This window comes from Herpailurus yagouaroundi, unplaced genomic scaffold (assembly GCF_014898765.1).
Source record: "Herpailurus yagouaroundi ecotype Mexico unplaced genomic scaffold, PumYag 160, whole genome shotgun sequence".
Classification (NCBI taxonomy): domain Eukaryota; kingdom Metazoa; phylum Chordata; class Mammalia; order Carnivora; family Felidae; genus Herpailurus; species Herpailurus yagouaroundi.
In genome coordinates, this window is record NW_024412401.1 from 35,341,936 (window position 1) to 35,363,229 (window position 21,294).

At 40.3% G+C, this 21,294-nt stretch overlaps 1 protein-coding gene across 2 annotated transcripts in view; it reads right to left on the bottom strand.

The window, feature by feature from the left end:
* Positions 1-21,294, bottom strand: part of ECPAS (Ecm29 proteasome adaptor and scaffold) — a 100,425-nt gene that overhangs the window by 6,382 nt on the left and 72,749 nt on the right. For both annotated transcript variants that reach the window (XM_040481951.1, XM_040481952.1), the window contains 17 exons: positions 18,466-18,545; positions 17,758-17,863; positions 16,942-16,989; positions 15,760-15,881; positions 13,727-13,877; positions 12,729-12,794; positions 11,241-11,330; positions 10,097-10,163; positions 9,188-9,279; positions 9,041-9,107; positions 8,613-8,804; positions 7,804-8,012; positions 6,953-6,996; positions 6,664-6,856; positions 3,531-3,669; positions 1,465-1,570; positions 937-1,025 (listed from right to left, as the gene is read on the bottom strand). In XM_040481951.1, coding sequence (XP_040337885.1) covers positions 937-1,025; positions 1,465-1,570; positions 3,531-3,669; positions 6,664-6,856; positions 6,953-6,996; positions 7,804-8,012; positions 8,613-8,804; positions 9,041-9,107; positions 9,188-9,279; positions 10,097-10,163; positions 11,241-11,330; positions 12,729-12,794; positions 13,727-13,877; positions 15,760-15,881; positions 16,942-16,989; positions 17,758-17,863; positions 18,466-18,545 — 1,861 coding nt within the window. The remainder of the gene's footprint in view (positions 1-936; positions 1,026-1,464; positions 1,571-3,530; positions 3,670-6,663; positions 6,857-6,952; positions 6,997-7,803; positions 8,013-8,612; positions 8,805-9,040; positions 9,108-9,187; positions 9,280-10,096; positions 10,164-11,240; positions 11,331-12,728; positions 12,795-13,726; positions 13,878-15,759; positions 15,882-16,941; positions 16,990-17,757; positions 17,864-18,465; positions 18,546-21,294) is intronic.

The following is a 21,294-nucleotide window of genomic DNA, read 5'->3' on the forward strand; positions in this document are numbered from 1 at the left end:
GGGGGGGGGAGGGGCAGGGGGAAGACTTTTCTTCAAAATTATCAATGTCATGTAAGATAAAGAAAGGCTGAGGAAGTGTTCCAGATTCAAGGAAACTAAAAAGACATGACAGCCAAGTTCAGTAAATGATCTTGGACTGGAATCCTTACTAATGGGAGGGGAGAAAGAACTTTGTTGAGGGCACCTGGGCGGCTCAGTCAGTTAAGCATCAGACTCGGTTTTGGCTCAGGTCATGATCTCACAGTTCGTGAGATCAATCTCTGCACTAACAGCATGGAGCCTGCTTGGGATTCTCTATCCCTCTCCTTCTGCCCCTGCCCCATTTGCGCACATGCACGCATGCTCTCTCTCTCTCTTGCTCTCAAAATAAATAAATAAGAACATTAAGACAAAAAAAAAGAGCATAGTTAAGTCAACTGAAAACCCTGAATATGAATGGTAAAAATCTGACTAAACTTACTGCATCAGTGTTACACTCCCTACAGCTGGTAACTGCACGTGTTACATCAAAGAGCACACGTGGCAAACTAAGGAGTAAAAGGGCACGATGTCAGCAACATACCATCAATGGTTCAAGAAAAAACATAGGTACACAGAAGTACAAATGATGAAGTAAATAGGACAAAATATTAACAGGTGACCTTGCGTAAAGGATACACACGTATTATATGCACTATTTCTGCAACTTTTCTGTAAGTTTGAAATTCTTTCCAAATAAAAGTTAAATAAAAATACTTACCACAAAGGTTCTCCTAACCTAGGGGTTAGTTCCAGAGTAACATGCCACAGTTTGGGGACACATGTCGAGTACATGAAGTATTACAGCAGCTGTTCTGTGAATGAGGCTCTTTGCACAAGGGAGGGAGTATCTGAAGCTCCACTCTCTGAGCTCTAAGGTTAGGACTCCTTATATCCACATCAGCTCACCACACTCACCTAAAGAATATGTGATTGATTTACAAGTTTCGAGAAGAATTTCAGCCAAAGCCTCAGGATCTGCATGTTCTTCTTCCAAAAGCATTAATCTGTACAATAAAAGCAAGATACAAGTGCCAGTTATTAAAGAAACTTCTCTGGCACAATTTCTATCTGCATGTTATCACTTTACAATGTCACTTCAGCTATTTGGTTTTAAAATTTGAAAGAATTCAGGGGCCCCTGGATGGCTCAGTCGGTTAGGCGTCAGACTTCAGCTCAGGTCATGATCTCACGGTCTGTGAGTTCGAGCCCCGCATCAGGCTCTGTGCTGTCAATTCAGAGCATGGAGGCTGCTTCGTATTCTGTGTCTCCCTCTCTGTCTGCCCCCTCCCCCACTCACATTCTGTCTGTCTCTATCAAATAATGAATAAACGTTAAAAAAATTTAAAAAAATGAAATTTGAAAAAATTCCCTGATTAGATCTAAAATGCTGAGTGGATGCGGGAGGCAAAATAAATGACTAAACTGTGTGTGAAGCAGAATTACCCCTGAAAAAAGGCATTCATCGACTGTAGGACTCCAAGCTGCACCTTCCACGTGCTGAGTTTCAGCCGCTCACACATCAACTTGCACAGCTCCTGACGGTAACAACCTGGGGCAAACAGAACAAGACAAAGCGAGACAGAGAGTGCAGGAATAAGACACACAGTGAGAGAGGGACACACGAGGGACAGACAGAAACCGGAGCACAGAAGGATAGGGAGGGTAGGAAAGAGGAAAAAATAAAACATATGCCTTTAAATTAAAGCCATGAAATCTCAAGAAACTTCAGCGTAACTTTGTGCCCAATTCCCAAATTTCCCAGACCAGAGACATCCCCCTATCCAGGGTCCTATGTAACTGCTCATAAATGTTCGTTTTCAAAGCAATATCCTTCTCCAAGGAACTAACAGAGAATCTTAACCACACTCCCTTTTCCTGTAAAATACCCTGAGTCACAGCCAAAGAAAGCAGAACTCTGGAGGCAGGGAACTCCTCTCTGGACACTCACAAGCTCCTGCATATTATAGGCTTATCAAGAGACAACAATGCTTTATTCCAACATGTTATGCCAACTGCACTTGTTATAATTACATCATTAATAACACACTCAATGATGAAAAGGAGGATAAAACTCAACAAAGTAGTTATTTTTTAAATGCTGTTGAATTTAGTACAATTCACCAATGTAAAGATGCATGGGGATAAAAATCTAAAAGAATTCTGCACCTGACTTGTTTTCTAATAGACTATAATTTCTTTCTCCACCATAAACAAACATAAACCAGAAATTGTAGATGCTACATTATGAGTAAGATGTACATAAGAAGCCAATGTGGAACAATTAAATTCTCAGACCTTGGCCGTCTCCTCAATAACTAGCAAATGAATGTACATTCCATTGCCCTACACTATAATGTACTGCTTTGTGTGGGATCTTTTTTATAGAATTCCCTACTTTAATTTTTCCTGTCTATCAAGCAAAAGTTAGGAGTCCAAATGGTGTCAAATGAGGTGGATTTTCACTGCAGCCCATAACATAAGATGAAGAAATAAGACTACTTAACAAATCTCTGTCTTATGGAAAATTCTTCCAATACATAGCAAATATGCTGTATGAAGGTCACACAAAGAACAGCCAAGGCTCAAAGACAATCTTAAGTCTGATTTTAGACATATGCAATCATGAATAATCAACAATATTCTATACAGTATCCAAGATTATTAACATGTTCAGCACGGTGCTCTGCAGGAACCAGCATAAGGCAAACTCAGGAGCACAGTGTCATCCCAAGAGGCCCTCTGAACTAACTGCAACTTAAATCAGGAGCAAAGGTTTAGTGGTTCTTTACTTAAACCTTTGGAAATATATATTCAATTTAAAAAATCTCTCAAAAAGTTCCAAGTTTCTCAGTGAAATACAGATTTCACCTGTTTATTGAAGATTTGGTAACAAGGCCGTTAGTTTTGAAGAAAAGAGCTCACTAATAAATTCTATGGATTCCCCAGAAAAGAGCACCATAAAAAGTAACAATTCTTTTTATGGCCAAAATACATAAAATTTATCATGATTGTTATGGGCTGAATTGTGTCCCCCAAATTCATCAGTTCAAGTTCTAACCCCAAGTACCTCAGAATGTGACTGTATTGAAAGACAGGATCTTCAAAGGGGCCATTAGGGTGGGCCTCAATCCAGTCTGACTGGTGTCCTTATAAGAAGAGGTTAGGACACAGACACAGATGGTCATTTACAAGCCAAGGAGAGAGGGTACAGAAGAGCCCACACTGCCAACACCTCGAGCTCAGCCTTCCAGCCTCCAGGACTGGGAAAAAGTAATTTCCGTTGTTTAGTACGCCCAGTGTGTCTTACTGTGTCGTGGCGGGAGCCCTCGCAGACCCTACACGGGTGTCCACGAGACTGTTTGCGGAGGTAGGAGGACAGTTTACAGTGAATCCCTACTATGAATCAGGCTCCGCAAGCAACAACAACTACCAACTGCCACACAGAACATCCTCGTTCCCACCAAGTAACCTCTGGTTACAGCACTTCACACGCAGATTCCACTGCTTACGCTGGGTCTCCACGTTCCGGGGCCAGGCTTTGCCCAGGCTCTCAAAGGCTCCCAGCAGACATTCCAGCTGGAGCTCCTTCTCCTTCTCATTCTCATCTTCGTTTTTGGTTGTCCGAATGCCAGTGCTCTCAGGTGAGTTCTAGGATATAAGAAAGCAAATTTTAATTTTTTTCCTTCTGAGTTACAGGTGTACTACAAAAAAAACCCAGGGTACCAGAGTAGGAAATGTTAACTGAGAATTAAATGCTAAATTCTCTATCATGAGTCTTCCTTTTTGAAAAAAGAATTTGTTACAGAAATACTACACCTCTCTAATAAATTTGGAAAATCCTTTAAAGCAATCTGTAAGAAAAGGTGAAAAATATGCTGTATATGTAGCTTTGTTTGTTTTTATGTAGGCTCCACGCTGGGCATGCAGGCTTGAACTCACGACCCTGAGATCAAGACCTGAGCTGAGATCAAGAGTCAGATTTCCAACTTTGGCTCAGGTCATGATCTCACGGTTCGTGAGTTCAAGCCCTGCGTCAGGCTCTGTGCTGACAGCTTAGAGCCTGGAGCCTGCTTCAGATTCTGTGTCTCCCTCTCTCTCTGTTCCTCCCCTGCTCGCACATTGTCCCTCTCTCCCTCTCTCCCTCTCCCTCTCTCTCAAAAATAAATAATATGAAACATAAAAACAAAAAAGATTAAAAAAAAAAAAGGAGAGAGACACATGGGGCACCGGGGTGGCTCAGTCAGTTAAACATCCAACGCTTGATCTCCAGTTAGGCCATGATCTCACGGTCATGAGATCAAGCTCCCTATCTGGGCTCTGCACTGACAGCAGGGAGCCTGCTTGGGATTCTCTCTCTCCCTCCCTCTGCCCCTCTCCTGCGTGCGTGCGCATGCTCACATACTCTCTCTCAAATAAACTGTAAAAAAAAAAAAAACAACAACAACAACAACAAACAAAAAAAAAAGGGCACCTGGGTGGCTCAGTCAGTTAAGCATCTGACTCTGGCTCAGGTCATGATGTCACGGTTCGTGAGTTCAAGCCCCACTTCAGGTGAGCATGATCCCCACCTTCAGGTAAGCTCAAGCCTTACTTCGGGTGAACCCCACTTCTCTCTGTCCCTCATAGGATTCTTTTTCTGCCTCTCGCTCACTTGCACCCTCTCTCTCTCAAAAACAAAAAAGAAAAAAGAAAAAGACTCAGATGCTTAATTGACTGAGCCACCTAGGCACCCCTGTATATGTAGTATTTTAAGCATAATACAAAAAGATTTGCATTTGAGTCATGGGATTAAAAATGGAAGAACCTGGTAATCATCTAAATCCAAACTCTTTCTTAATAAGAAAGGGAAACAAGCTGAGAGGTGACTCATGCAGCTAGCTGGTGAAATAATGTATTTAAAACACAGTCTCCTAAATCCATGTATACCCATATATCAGTATATAACAGAAATTATCTAAACTACTTTTTGTTAAAAGAAAACCAACGAGCAGCAACACAAGAAATACAAATCCTATTTAAAACATTTCATGTTTCTTAAAAAAATGATAAGCCGTAAGTTTTTTCTCTCTGAACCAGTGTCCAATCTCCAAAAATGAGTACTTCATTTTCCAAATGACACCTAAGTCTTTTTCATCAAAGTCCCCTCAATATACAGTAGAGACAAATAACAGAGACACCCTGAGGGGGCGCCTGGGTGGCTCAGTCAATTAAGTGTCTGACTTCAGCTCAGGACATGATCTCACGGCTTGTGGGTTCCAGCCCTGTGTCAGGCTGTGTGCTGACGACTTGGAGCCTGCAGCCTGCTTCAGATCCTGTGTTTCCCTCTCTCTCCACCCCTCCCCCATTCTCACTCTGTCTCTCTCTCAGAAATAAACAAACACTGGGGCGCCTGGGTGGCTCAGTCAGTTAAGTGTCCAACTTCAGCTCAGGTCATGATCTCGGGGTTTGTGAGTTCGAGCCCTGCATTGGGCTCTGAGCTGACAGCTCGGAGCCTGGAGCCTGCTTCAGATCCTGTGCCCCCCACTCTCTCTGCCCCTCCCCCGTTCACACTTTGTCTCTGTCAAAAATGAATAAACGTTAAAAAAATTTTTTTAAAAACATTAAAAAATTAAAACAACAAAACAGTGACACACTGACCTCCCTGTCTTCATTCTAGGATGACTAGGATGGCTTCTGCACACACTTAAAAGGCAAAAGCACATCACCACTATGTTAGAGACTGTCCATTTGCTCCAACATTCACTCCTGCAACTCACTGTTCCCATAGCCATGAGTTTCTCAGCTTGTGGGCTGAAATCCCTGCAATAAACTGCTCTTTCTGCTCTGTTTAAAAAACAAAACAAAACACACACTCTCCCCTTCTCCCATGAAGGGCAAATGGATGCCTAGAAGACTACCTTTCCTAGCCTCTGTTGCAGCCAGGTGTGGACACCTAGCTAAGTATCAGGAAATACAAGTCAAAGTGCCACAAAGTATCCAAGAACTCTCCTTGAGAGAGAATGGCCATGCCTACTTGGATCCTGCATCATTTCCTCATCTCCTCTGCCACCACCCGCCTGGAAGGCAGTTACACCTGCACACTGTAGGGAAGGCAGAGCTCACAGCATAATCAGCCAGAATGCCTAGGCTCCTAGGTGACAAAAAAGCATCTATCTTGTTTGAGGCCATGATATTGCGGGATTTTCCACTATTTGCAGTTACACTAATCCTAATAAAATATGTAAACAGGGTACGTGGAAAATCTTCCTTTCTTTCCCTTCTTTTTAAATTTTTTAAGTTTTTAAGTTTCAAAATTTTAAAAATTTTTCTTTTTAATCTTTTTAAATTTAGTTTTTATAAACTAGACCAGAATGGGGGCACCTGGGTAGCCCAGTCAGTTAAGCGTCCAACTTCAGCTCAGGTCATGATCTCGTAGTTCGTGGGTTTGAGCCCCACATCAGGCTCTGTGATGACAGCTCAGAGCCTGGAGCCTGCTCTGGATTCTGTGTCTCTCTCTCTGTCTCTGCCCCTCCGCTAGTCACATTCTTTCTCTCAATAATAAATAAATGTTAAAAAATAAATTTAAAAATAAATAATAAATAATAAATAAAATAAAATAAAATAAAATAAAATAAACCAGAAGGGTTTACAGGTGGTGGTTACCTTCTTGATGAGAGGTATGACAATGTCCGAAAACTCCTGGAATCTGTCTTCTTTGGTGGCCTTTAAGACATCCGCCGCACAGTTGATTGCTACGATCTTATATTTAAGATTCTCTTTGCAACACTCCTTCAGAACAGCCTGGAGAATTTCATTTGTGCTGGGCTGATTGGGCACAGGCTTTTCCAGCTGTGCACTAGAGGATCCACACAAAAGAATCAGGACAGTTAGTAAGGAATGCAGCTCTCGGGTTCTGTTTAAGAAATGGCATCGTCACTGGAAGAACATTTACCTGCATGCTGTCACCACACAGGCAATGGCTTTCAACAGCTCTTCCTAAAGGGTTGAAAGATGAGGGAATACTGTTAAGCACATGTGTGTTACTGACATTCTATATACGATGACTGCATTACCTGAGGAGTATTTAATAACTTAGCCAGAGTCATAGTATCTTTAACACACTTTACTATTTAACAAGCACATCCACAGAGTTTTACTACAAACCACAGAGGGAGGACAAGTGTCTTCATCTCCACTTTAGAAAGCCTAGAGACCTGACTTGTCCAAGGTCAATCACAGAAGTCCCAGTCCAGCACTTCTTCTACAGTACTGTGTTGGCCGCCACTGACTGTGACCACAGCAAGTAGATTGTTACATGCTGCCACATGTCATGTTCCCCGCTGAGTGTTCACTCTAAGTAATCTACCATCACCCGTGTGTATGAAGTGACTAATTCACAGGCCTCGGCGATGGGCACCCTCAGCTCCAGGTTTAGGCACAACTTGCTTTCTACTCAATTTCACGTGTGCCAAATCCTGATCTGTTCACAAGGTCACCAGGTATGAAACAGCCAACCAGGTGATTTAAGACTTCTCTTGGAAAGCTAAACGTGATAGATAAAAATCAATCTCCAGCATTACTATGCAGTATTCAAAAACATGTGGGTTACACTTTCATGAAACATCATATTTAATCAGGCCAAGTTTACACAGAGCTTCCCACTGGCTAGAAAAGCTGGTTCAGATAAAACAATCCACCTGACATCCCACAAAAGCAGATTCTAATTTTTATGGAAAATGAAAGATGAAATCATAATCCTTTAAGGATACCTTCAATTTAACTGGGCATGAATGGTTCCTTTACCTTTCCTGCCCATGTTCTTCCAGCCAGGCCTTGCAGTAATGCGGCCAGTATCATTCCCAGATATGGAGGTACTAGGGAGCTGGTCTGTTTTGCAATTGATGCCATGGCAATTGCACCCTGGGCTTTCATTTTCCAGGACTGGGACTGCAAAGCCTTCTGGGTAATGGTAATCAACTCCTGCAGGTATAACCGAATGCCACCAAAGGAACCTAGGTTATGAAAAGCAAAATTAGAGCAACTTTTAAATGACAAAAAAAAAAAAAAATCAACATTTTTCTAAGTCTGAAAAAGAAAAAGGCAGTGACCATCAGCAATAAATGTTCTCAACAGTTACATCATACCACTCTCTGAAAGAGAGAGAAAGAGGGGAGTGTTGGAGTGTTGTGATATACCTTTATAACAGTAAGACTTTATAAACCTGAATATGCCCACAGGAGGGTGTCATGCAAATGGTCACCATCCATTTGCACACGTGAAGGTGAAGTACAGAATGGAGAAGCATTACTCTGAAATAATACACTAAGGCAACATAAAATCACCGTTCACTCCCAACTCAAATAGGTACAGCTCTACTTTGCTTGGGCAGAGTTCTGTTCTGTTACGTGGGCAGCAATGAGGGCAGAGAGCAAAGAGGTCTGAGGGCCAACCTTGAGAACGTAGCAATTTGGACGGGTTTAAAACCAAACGGGACACATGATGCTAAAGTCCTGGGAAAGTAACTACAAGAGTTTACAGATGAAAAGTAAGAGTGAAAACCCCAGCTGTGGTTTTTAAGAAACAGGTTTAATTCACAGGCACTGTTTACTAACCAGGTACATTTTCCTGCCACACTTCAGTCCATAAGTTACACTCTTCCTTCTCTGCTTTCTCCTCATCAGTAATTTCATGCATGCCCAGAAATGCCAAAGGCAGAACTTCTTTGGCATGGTTCTTCAATACATCCGGGCTGTATCGTCCAATAGCATGAACAGTCAAAGCACAAGAGGTCTTGTAGATGGGTTCTAAAGAGGAGCAGAAACACCATAATCTTCATCATGCTTGCTGCTGTCAGTCAGGGTGACTGATCTCAACAGACTACTAGCTCAGCTTGCACCGTGGCAAAACAAATCCGTAAAACCAGTCCGAAATGTTCCTAAGCAAAGCGCATAATATCAGAGGGCAAGACCTGATTTGTACTGTGTTCCTAGATTGCTAACATCTAAGTTAAAACTAGTAGAGAAGAGGAAAAGAAAGGTACCTTCTTTCTCCATGTACCAGCCATTGAGTTTCTGTAGGAGTTTCTCAGTGCTGCTATCCCGTGAAGTCTGAGAGAGAAAGCAACCCTATTTATTCCTTTATAATTACCAAAGTAGAATTACTTAATTAAATACAAAATTCAACTCACCCGAACTAAATGGCCCATGGCAAATGCACAGGATTTCTGAATTACACTGTTCCGATCTGTCAGGCCACTAAGCAAAGCACTCATAAGTTTACCTATCAGAAGTAACGGAGAAACACATGACACTTATTTACCTATCAGAAACAACAAGGAAAAACGTTCTGCTCTGTTCCCAGGACAAAAACAAACTTAATCCTGTAATTAGTATCTGATTTATTCCACACTAGTTTGGAACCCAAGTATGTTACATTTGTACTATCCACTTGTTTCCTTTGCCTGATATAAAATTAAACAATCTGTGTCTAGAATACTGTAGGAAACGTTGCAAAAATGAGAGCTAGGTACTATGAAGTTCATTTGCCCCATGTAGAAGGCAATCTAAGAAGAGAAAAAAGCTAACATAAAAATAGGCATAAAAAGGGGCACCTTGGTTAGTCAGTTAAGCGTCTGACTCTTGATTTCAGCTCAGGTCATGATCTCATGGTTCATAAGTTCCAGCCCCACATCAGGCTCCATGCTGACAACGTGGAGCCTGCTTAGGAGTCTCTCTCTCTCCCTCTATCTCTGCTCCTCTCCTGCTGTTCTCTCCCTCTCTCTCTCTCTCTCAAAATAAACAAACTTTAAAAAAAAATTAGACATAAGTGGTAAACAAATCCTACAAAATGACAGATACTTTCACCTCCTTATACCAGTAAGAATTGATCCAATACTTATAAAACAGTGAACACTAACTAAACTTGATCATCCTTGCACCTTGTTGCAAACAAAGAAACAAAGGCAGAAAGGGGGGGTCAAAGGGAGAAAAACCATACAGAAGATCACAAGCGTGTCTGAATAATTTTTTTTAAAAACCTTGTCACACAAGACATGGCCATACCAAAATGTCACCACACAAGGTTTTGACAAACTCACCTGAGTAAGGTGTTAGGTCCTGGGGACACTGAGTAGTTAATGACACAATGACACTGGCACAGCCTCCCTACAGGGTTACAAAGGCAAAGGTCTAAATTTGATGGTCACAATGTTCTTTCTTTCAAACCCTTTGTCTTAGGTGTCAATGATTTAAAGATGAGAAATATATGAAGCCTAACAGCCCCTGCAGGATTCAATCTGGAAAGAGGAAGGTCCTTATTTTAAATTAGCAATGCAAAGATCTTTTTCAAGGCTTTCAGTAGGAAGATGTGTGTTCTCACATACATTGCAAGAAAGAAAGAAACCTGGTACAGTCTTTCAGGAGGGTAACATGTCCTCTTGGCCACCCTGGTTCTAACATTTTCAGTTCTAAGAATTTAACCAAAGGAAATAGCTTCAGATGTGTCCAAAGACATGCATCACAGTGCTTTGTTTAATATCAAAAAGGCTGAAATCAGATGTTCCTTGAGGGACTGAAGTAGATGATGCTACAGCCACACAACAGAGTACCCTATGGTCATTAAAGAGGATGCTATAGAAGACACAGGCCCGGAAAAGAGAGTGGAAGAAAACACTGTGAAACATTAACAGCAATCACCTCTGCATGTAAACTTAGTGGACAATCTTTAACTTCCTCCTGATCTATAAATGGTAAAATTTTTAAATGCAAGCAGTATTACTTTTGCCAGGAGAAAAAAAAATCTGAGTTGTTTGTTTTGAAAGTGTGGGGACTGGGTCTGATCCTTGAAAGATCTTAAACAAGAAGACATTTTTCTAACCAGACACCTCCTGGCCCCTGTGAAAATACTAATCACCACCTAAAACCGCCGTGCCTCGATATCTAGAAGCATTTCCATTAATAACTGATCATGATGAGGACCCAGAGAACATGTACATGGCAATCAGGGAACAGAAATGATTCCACTAAAAAAAGCAAGATACAATTTATTGGATAAGGCACATGTTTTATATTCTGAGTTACAGGTTTTAACTTATTAGTGCAACCATAGAAACAAAATAGTTAATATAAGATATTATTAAGTGTTACAGAGAACTATAAATTTCAGTATGATAGCTGTTACATTTTTGTGGCCCAAACTAATGAAGATGAAAATTCCTCTTGTGAAAAAATACACTTACTTACCTTAGTTCCGAGACCCACACCACTTCTGATCAATTCACACAATCTAGGAACTAGCTCACCCAGCACCGACACATCAAGATACTGCAGGCACTTTGGGAAAAGAATAAACACAAAGTTAACCTCAGAAAATGATGAAGTCAATACCACATCAATTAAAACTGCCATGTCAAATATGTTACCCGCTGGATTTGACATGAAGTTGAAAATTGCTGGTTTGATTTTGCACTGATTTCAACGTAAAAACCACCACTGTACTACAAGCAGAAAAACCATTTACCAGTGGGTCAACAATAAAAACAAAACAAGAGGCACCTAGGTGGCTACGTCGGTTGAGCGTTCAGCTCTTGATCTCAGGCTCAGGTCATGATCTTGCTGTTGGTGAGATCGACCCCCACATCAGGCTCTGCACTGACAGGGCAGAGCCTGCTTGAGATTTTCTCTCTCCCTCTCTCTGCCCCTCCCCCGGCTCAGGTGCTCTCTCAAAATAAATAAACTTTAAAAAAAATAATAAATGTTTAAAAAAATAAAAGCAAAACAAAAATAACAAAAAAAAAACATTTACTTACTACAGGAGAAAATGAATTATGATTACCCAAAAAGAAAGGATTTCTCTGGGCCTATCTTCCTCTTTCCCAATTCATGTTCAGTGTAAAACACATGAATTGGCTTCAGGGGGCCTGCCCAACAAAACCATCTTATTAAAGTCAACTTCTTAGGTGAATACTATGTTTTAAAAATGCAATGACACACATTCTATTATAAATGAGCGTATCTGTAAGGTATTTGCTAACCGTTTCTATTTATTTAAGATTTCTTTTCCCCTCAATAATCCAATTAAGACATAATATCCTTAGACCAAAATTTGGTGATAGTCCCCCCATAAGCACTAAAGAATATCTTCTCTTGTCCAGCCTTGCGCTCTGCTTAGCGAAACAACTTCCAGTAGCTCACAATTTGTCAGTTAAGCACTCCAGTGTTTGCATAGCAGAGCTGGCTCTAGACTTTCGTGACCCCTAATCCCAGACTCTAGGATCTTTAGAATTTAGAACCTCAGTGCCAAGCAGCTCTTTTCTGCAAATCCCTTTCCACGACCAAAACATTTCAGCACTGCTTCAGTTCTCTTTCCCTCTCTTTCATGCCGCCTACCTTTACTGAACCTCCAGCTTACACCTTCCTAGGTCCTCCCAAGGACAATGCTCAGGCAGAGACAACTATCTGAATCTTTCTAAACAGGCAGGCCAAAAGAAATACACATTTGAGGGATCTTTTAATATAACACAAATCTGAACTAATGGATGTTGGTATTTAGAAAATGATTTATTCCACTTAGCAATCTAGAAGAAGAAGAAAAAACTATGCTAAGAAAAAACTAGAGTCACAATAGGTGCTTGACTCACCCCTTAAATCTCTACATCACTTGATGGACCCTGAAGACTGAAAAATTACACTCTAAGGTAGCCAAACATTGCTATTACATTAGGCACTGACCATGTTGATTGTTTCCATCATGGGAGAGGATTTGGCAGCACTAAGTCGAGCACTATCCATCGCAGCCTGAGAACAAAAATTCAAGTCACTCAGCACATACAATTAATTAAGAAGAACCCCTACACACACACACCCATAAAAGGGCTTTGTTTCTAGAGGAAATTTTCAAAGAAATAATATATAGATAAAGGAACAGGCACAACCTTTGATGCTGCATAATCTGACAAAAATCTGCAATCACCTCACTATAAAATATGACACACACATTAAAAAGAACGAAGTAGCTCTATCTACAGATATGATGTATTGTCAATAACAAAAAGAAAGTTGTAGAACAACATTCATCGTCTATTTTCAAATTCGTGTGCTTGTTTGTGTTTGTAGGCTATGACTACAAAGGAATTTCAAAACAGACCCAGGAAACCACTGAGAGTGGGTACCCTCAGGAAGTGATACTATACCAGCAAGGGAGAGGGGGCTCCTAGGGGATTACTGTCTACCCTTCTGCATTATTTTTTCACAGCAAATGTTTCACCTACAATTTTTAAAAAACTTTGATCAGTCTAGGCACCTACAGTATATCTGAAGAGCAGAATAATTTTGGACTATGCCCAAATCTAGATACAAATCCTCTGTTCTTATAAGGGCAGGAGTGGTCCACAGAAGGACTCTGAAGGTGTGGAACCCACCCCTTAAAAAAAAAATGAAACATGTACAAAAAACTGTGTTATATAAACATAAATCCATTTTTTAATGGAAGTGCTAGCTTTCATCCAATTCACAAAATAGTACATAAGCACTCCTCATACACCCTCCCACCCCTCCAAAAAACACACTGCATGTAGTCACAGGAGTTGAGTTATTTCAAGAGTGATGAAGGTATCATTTGAGTCATGGAGTTGTCTAGGAACACCAGAAAGACTGTTCAGACATAACTCAGGACCTTAACAAGGCTTTTCCTCCTTGACCATGACCAACATGTCTTGTTGTCAACTCACCTTTTCTTGGTCTGTAGCCCGGAGGCTCAAATAATTGAGAACTTGGGGTTCCAACACACTTAAGGATTCCAACAGAGCTGGGATGAGTTTTGGTGCATGTGGTTTCAACATGGCTCCTGCACTTTTGCTAATCTTCACAAGGGTGTTAATGCTACAGACACACAGAACACAACTCCTAAGTCCTTTTAACAAAAGCAAGAAGCTCTACAAATCTAATCATGGGGACATTCTGTAGTTTATTGCATTCAGGAATACATTCGCCTGGTTAGAGTCTGGTCCTAACACTACCTTTTTCCTTTTTATTATAGAAATTTTTGAGCATATGTGAAAGAAGAAAAGAATCGTAAATGAAATCCTACATATTCTCTACCTGGTTCAACAACCAGCAACTTTTGGCCAATTTTGTTTCATTTATACCTCCTCCATACACACAAGCACACTTCCCCTCTCCGACATCATATTACTTTCAAGTATCTCCTAACTAAACTTCAGTATGTGTCCCTAAAAGACAAGGATCCTTTACTACAACCAAAATACCATTTTCAAGCTTAGAAAATATTAATAATATTTTTCACATAATCTGATATCCAAATTTCCCTGTTTCACAAGTGTCTTTAAGAGTTGGTTTGTTGCTGGGGTACCTGAGTGGCTCAGTCAGTTAAGTGTTCCAATTCTTGATCTTGGCTGATCTCATTGATCAGGTCATGATCTCATTGTTTGTGAGATCAAGCCCCGCATCTGGCTCTGCATTAATAATGCAAAGCCTGCTTAGGATTCTCTCTCCCTCTCTCTGCCTCTCCCTTGTTCTCTCAAAATAATTAAACTTAAAAAAAAAAAAAAGTTGGTTTGTTGGAATTGGATCCAGAGCCCACCCACCCATTGCAATTTACTGCATTTCCCAAATCCTTTTTAAGAGTATCGTCCCTACCCTTTTTTTTTAATAATCTGTTCTCATCAGTTGTATTCCAATGGTGTCATTTAACATGCTCCTCTGTCCCCTGTACAGATCTGCAGGCTACATCAGGTTCAATTTTTTTTTTAATACGAATCTTTCACAGGTGGTGGTGTACATGTCCTATTCCATCACATCAGGATGCATGTAATGTCTGCTTGTCTTTTTTTTTTTAATATAATTTATTGTCAAATTGGTTTATATACAACACCCAGTGCTCATCCCAACCAGTGCCCTCCTCATTGCTTGTCTTTTTTTGTGAAGAGTTATCAGTGGATTCAAGTTTGGTTGACCTAACCATTCAGTTAGTTTCCCATCAGCCTTTCACCAGTGGAGTTAGAAGCTACTAATGATCATTACCGCAGATTATCTTACAGAGAATAGCAAAATGGTAATATCTTAATTTTATAATTCCCTTGCCTTTGTCATGTAAAATCTTTAAAAAAAAGAAAAAACTCCCTTCAGCTATTTTATTATTAGTAGTATGAAACAGTTATTATAAGTATGGTACTATGCTGGTAGTATTAATTTGATCTAATTTTAAGACTGAACTAAAATGACAGATAAAATTCCTAGATAGGAGTCTAGTTTAAAAACAAAAAAACAATACAAACTAGAATCGTTCACCATTGAATTTTACAAAATAGCCATATATGTCTAAACATGTGAGTGCATTTTTTTAGTAATTCATTGTTGCAGGTGGTACAGTTTATTTTAAAGCTAGTAATCTGCGAAATATTAACTAAATGATATAACCAATAACTCCCAAGGACCTGTGACATAACAGAAATGTGTGCCTGCTGGGGGCAGAGGCTGATGGCAACACAGTAAGATACCTAACTCAAGGTCAAGGCAGAATGGCAGAATGCCGGTCCAAAGCAAGGTCCCCATGAGAATGTCTGTTTCTGCAAAAATGGTCTACCTCACAACTTTTCACAAATGCTCTTCGGTCACCTCAATAGGCTATCCTCAACTCATTTCTCCATACTCTAAGAATCTAACATTCAGAGACACACTATTTCTGCTGAATGGCTAGGAACTAAGTAAATCCAATATATTCATTTAATCAGCGGATTCACACCTGAGGGCTCGAACTTCTGTCACAGGGCTCATCATTCCTTTGTCCAGAAGGCAAGGCAGAAGGACAGCGATGGTTCTCTGGCCAGCCGCTCCTTTGGCAGGGTCACACATTTTCACACAAACCTCACATACACAGAGTGTGGAAATTAGTGACAATGACCTCTTACCCAGTAAAGCATTCCTCTAACAAAATATTTCCCATAGCCACAGAAAAGAGTAAGTTAATCAACTTTCCATGATACTTTGGGGAGAAACAGGAAAGAGTCCTCTGTCTGCCAGTAACTAAAAGGAATTGGGTAATGCTTCCACTCTCTAAGCTTTGGCTTTCTCAGGCCAACAGGAAACAGTCAAAAATAAAATGAGAAAATGTGTAAGAAAGCACTTTGCAGAAGGCTTAAGGTATTATCATCATCATCAATAACTTTGGGTGGCAGCATAACACAGTGGTCAGGAACACAAATGAGAAATAAGAAATACCTGTTTTAGGGGCGCCTGGGTGGCTCAGTTGGTTAAGTGTCCGACTCTTGATCTCGGCTCAGGTCATGAGCTCATGGGTTTGTGAGACTGAGCCTCGCACCGGGCTCTCAGCACACAGCACAGAGCCTGCTTGGGATTCTCTCTCTCTCCCTTTCTCTCTAACCCTCCCCCGCTCAGTCACACATATGCTCTCTAAATTAAATACATAAATAGAAACATCTGGATTTAAAACCTGGTTTTACTACTTACTACTTACATGTAACCTATGGCAAGGTTTACATAGCTAGAATGTAGAAGTCCCTGAAATACCACAAAATCAAGTTCAAGTAAGAAACTTATTTCAAAAAGCCTGGCAACCTCGTAAATATGCAAGGAAGATTAACACATAACCATAGCAATAGTAAGAGACAAGATAGATGCTGCTTGATCTACAAGGGTCCAGTGAAAGTCACATCTTATGTAAAGGCCCAGAGAAGCTGACCACAGAAAGAGATCAGACAGAGACTTTGTCACAACTACTAGTATTCTAGTATAATGGCACCCAGTTTCTCATTCACTCTAAGAACTGTGAACTAGAACATGAAGCCAATTACTTCATGTCACTGCAACTCAATGTCAACTTATATGACAAAAAAGAAGTCACTGTTGTCCTGGTCTCAGAAAACCCTGCCCCACCTCATCCTCGAGATAAGATAGGAGTTTTCACCTTGCTTAGGGTTTTCAGGGCTAGTTCTGCAGCTTTCCGTACAGATTCCTAAAAATGAGGAAAAGTATGGCATGATACAGATTCGTTTCATTCTCATCCACCCCACAATGTGTACTTAACTGCCCCCGACTCTATACAGATTAGTGAAAAATCCTACTTTCGATACCAGGTAAAAATAGTGTTTCACTAGGCTCCCTGTCCATCAAGGAACATAACAGCATATATTCCTTGAATTAGGAAGGACCTATTGTGACCTTGCAAAAACATGGCTATTATAAGTATAACAGTTTAGAAGCTAAATGTATTATTAACACAAACATATAGATATCTATGTGAGGATTCTGGAAGACTTTTAAAAGTCTGTAATGAATAAAGCAAAAAGAAAGGTAAAACTGAAGTACCTAATTCTAATGGTGAGATATCCCAAGTGTTTAAAATTTAAATCACTTAGGAAAAATTCAAAAGAATTAGTCCCATTATTTGGGAGTGACTGATCCAATTTATAAAACTGATCAAGTGGAGGTAGTCTGGATTATTTCCAAACTGTTATTTATCCTAATCAACAGCATCATTAAATCTCTATTGAAAGAAAGTCAGACTGTAGCCACTTTTTTTTTTTTTTTTTTTAAGTCAATTCAATTTAGATCTAAGGATATCCACCCTCATAACTTCACAGACACATCAAGACTGAAACTTCGGGAAGAAATTGTAGTCTCTTAAAACTGTCTGGAGTGAGTTGTGAAACACCTAACATATGTACTTTAACAATCCATTTACACCTATTCCATGAATAAATGCAGACTATTTCTATAATACCTTGATATCATCTTGTACCCGGAAAAGAGTTTCCCAAATTTCTGGAAGTTTATCAATGATGTCATCTAGGGGTCTTCCTCTCAATAAATCATTCAGAGCTAAACAGCTGAAAAGAAACAATTTGGTTTTAAAATATAAGATCAAGGTAGTTCAATCTTCTACTATGAAACAGTCCTACCAAACAAGAATAGGGATTGTGCCTGTATTTCCAGTTCCTACCCCCTCACTGCTGGACAGCAATACCTATTCTCTCCCTAGTTCCGCACACACCACAGGCATGTGACATTTGCACTCATCAAATGTCTGTGTCCCACAACTATAATACAACCTCTTTGAGAGGATACATCACTTTTTAGTTACCAGTGTATCCCTACGTGGGTAGCAAAGTGAAAGGACACAGCAGGCACTGAATAAATCATATAAATACATAAATAAATGATGCCCTACAAAGTCTTGACAGTGCCAATTTAACAAGTGATCTTCTTTAATGTCATACTTCTGTAAGTTAAGACAAGTTAGAAACACCACTAACTAGAGGGTTTTTTTTGAGTTTTAAATAGTTAAACATAGATTGTCTAACCCAACCAAAAATATGCTTTTTAGTAATATGAATTTATTCCTTTTGCAAAAGTATAAAGCTTGGAAACCTGAAGAAAAAAAAAAAAGTCACTTCTATTTGACTAGTCTTATATTTCCAAAAAATGGTACCTAGATTCTCGAACTCGCCACATATTGCTGGTAAGGTTCTTAACCAGATCTTGAAGAATTTCCTTCAAATATTTATCCACCTAATGAAAGAAAAAGGTAAGATTTAAAATGTGAAATTCATCCAGATTATTAACCTCTCAACCATACTGACCACATCCCTGAAGGTCACAGCCTAAGTGTCTCTAGGCTTCTCAGTCTACAAGTCTCTCCCCACTCTGCTTGTTGCCAGCTACCAGAACGATCATTCAAAAATGCAAACTTGATTCTCTTGCTTTCCTTAGTAGTGAATAAAGTCCAGCCACTGGGACACGGATACAAAGCCCTCTGTGACCGATCTAGCTCCAAAGGTATCGTGTGCCATCTCGCCCTTATTCCTTAGTACATACTACCTCTCGCTACAATCCCCTTCCATGTCTTGCTTGCCTGGCTAATTCCTACTTGTCATTCAAGATTCAAATCAGGCATCACCTTTGCAGAGAAGACTGGCTACTCTCCTCTGACTTCCCACAGCACCTTGTTAGGCACGGCATATCAGACTGTAAACAACTACGCTGCTTCATCACACTGAGACCTCAAAGACAGGGACAGGGTCTCACTTGTCTTCGCTTCCCTGGTAACTTGCACAGTGTCTGGCACATAAAGACAGATTATGACTGCTCAGAAGGAAAGGTGAGTTCAATCTTTTATGCCTGTTTTGTTTGATATATTTGGTAATAACCAACCGATGATAGACTCAGTTTTTATACTGATCCAAAGAATCTCAAAACTATGGCTTTTCCACTTTTACTCTTGTAGGTAGAAGAGGTTTTGTTACCCTCCTTTACCCATGAAAAATCCAAGACAGACGTGAATAACTCACCTATGATTTAACAAGCTGACATCTTCCAATGTCCACCTCTAAACATTCTGTATCACCTTTTGCTTATAAGGAGATGATACATCTCAAGAGCCTCAGCCTGTGCCTTGGACTCAGATCTGTAAATCCAACTGGCCTATTAGATCTTGACTGACCCAGGGATGCCAAATACTCTCCTAGAGCCTTCAAAGCTGAATCCTCAAGTGCCTATCACCATGAACAGGAGCACACTCAACCTGATACCAAACTGAGGAAGAGGAAAAGGCCACAACATGTGCAGGGACTAACTCCTTTAGTTAACTTTAAATAAAGGATTTAACCCAAAATGGCACAATCCAATTTTTTTTTAATTGGTTGCTTATTAAATGAAGGAAGGCAAAGAAAAGAGAAAGATGATACCCTGTTAATCAGGAAAGAATTAGGGAAAGAAGAGAATGGATTCAAGGGATACTTTGGATGCAGAATCAGCAGAATTTGCTACTGGATTCAACTGTGTGTAGGGGCAAGACAGACAAAAAACCAAGATGATACCAAGTTTCTTGGCATGGGTAAATGGATAAATGCTGACAAGAGAGGGGAAAGTTTGTTTTTTTAAGTCTTGTTCTGGACTTCTTAAGTCTAAGGTATCTTGAAACAATATCCAAGTGATGACATCAAGAAGGCATTTGGATGTGCAAGTCAGAAACGCAAGTCGTGTCTGGGCCAAAATTATAAGATGGGGAACCATCACAACAAAGATGACATTTGTATCCATTGGAACTGATGAGCTCATTTAGGAAGATAAAGTTGAGAGTAAAAGGTACTCAGAGGCAAGCCCTGATAAATCCTAATATCTAAAAGTGAAATTGTGGGGCGCCTGGGTGGTTTGGTCAGTAAGCGTCCGACTTCGGCTCAGGTCATGATCTCGCGGTCCGTGAGTTCGAGCCCCGCGTCGGGCTCTGTGCTGACAGCTCAGAGCCTGGAGCCTGTTTCAGATTCTGTGTCTCCCTCTTTCTCTGACCCTCCCCCGTTCATGCTCTGTCTCTCTCTGTCTCAAAAATAAATAAACGTTAAAAAAAAAATTAAAAGTGAAACTGAGTATGAGAAGCAGCCAGATAACAGAAATACAAGAGAGAAAACCATACTTGGCATTTGCCTGTTTCCTTGTCTATCTTCTCAATGAAATGCACTCCTTGAAGGCAGGAACTATTATGACCTGTTCTCTACTGCATCACCAGTACCTACACACTGTTCTATTTGTGTGAATACACTGCCATTTCCTTAGCCATCCACCCCATGGACATTTAGATTGTTTCAATTTTTAAGACTGTAATAAATGTTGCCACGAGCATCTTTGATACATTGAAAGATGAAAGAAAGCTCATTTGTTTAAACAAGCATACAAACATAGGGACACTTGTACCCCAATGTTTATAGCAACACTCTCAACAATAGCCAAACTATGGAAAGAGCCCAAATATCCATCAACTGATGAATGGATAAAGAAATGGTGGTTTATATACACAATGGAGTACTACGTGGCAATGAGAAAGAATGAAATATGGCCCTTTGTAGCAACATGGATGGAACTGGAGAGTGTGATGCTAAGTGAAATAAGCCATACAGAGAAAGACAGATACCATATGTTTTCACTCTTATGTGGATCCTGAGAAACTTAACAGAAACCCATGGGGGAGGGGAAGGAAAAAAAACAAAAGGAGGTTAGAGTGGGAGAGAGTCAAAGCATAAGAGACTCTTAAAAACTGAGAACAGGGGCGCCTGGGTGGCGCAGTCGGTTAAGCGTCCGACTTCAGCCAGGTCACGATCTCGCGGTCCGTGAGTTCGAGCCCCGCGTCGGGCTCTGGGCTGATGGCTCAGAGCCTGGAGCCTGTTTCCATGTCTGTGTCTCCCTCTCTCTCTGCCCCTCGCCCGTTCATGCTCTGTCTCTCTCTGTCCCAAAAATAAATAAACGTTGAAAAAAAAAAAAAATTAAA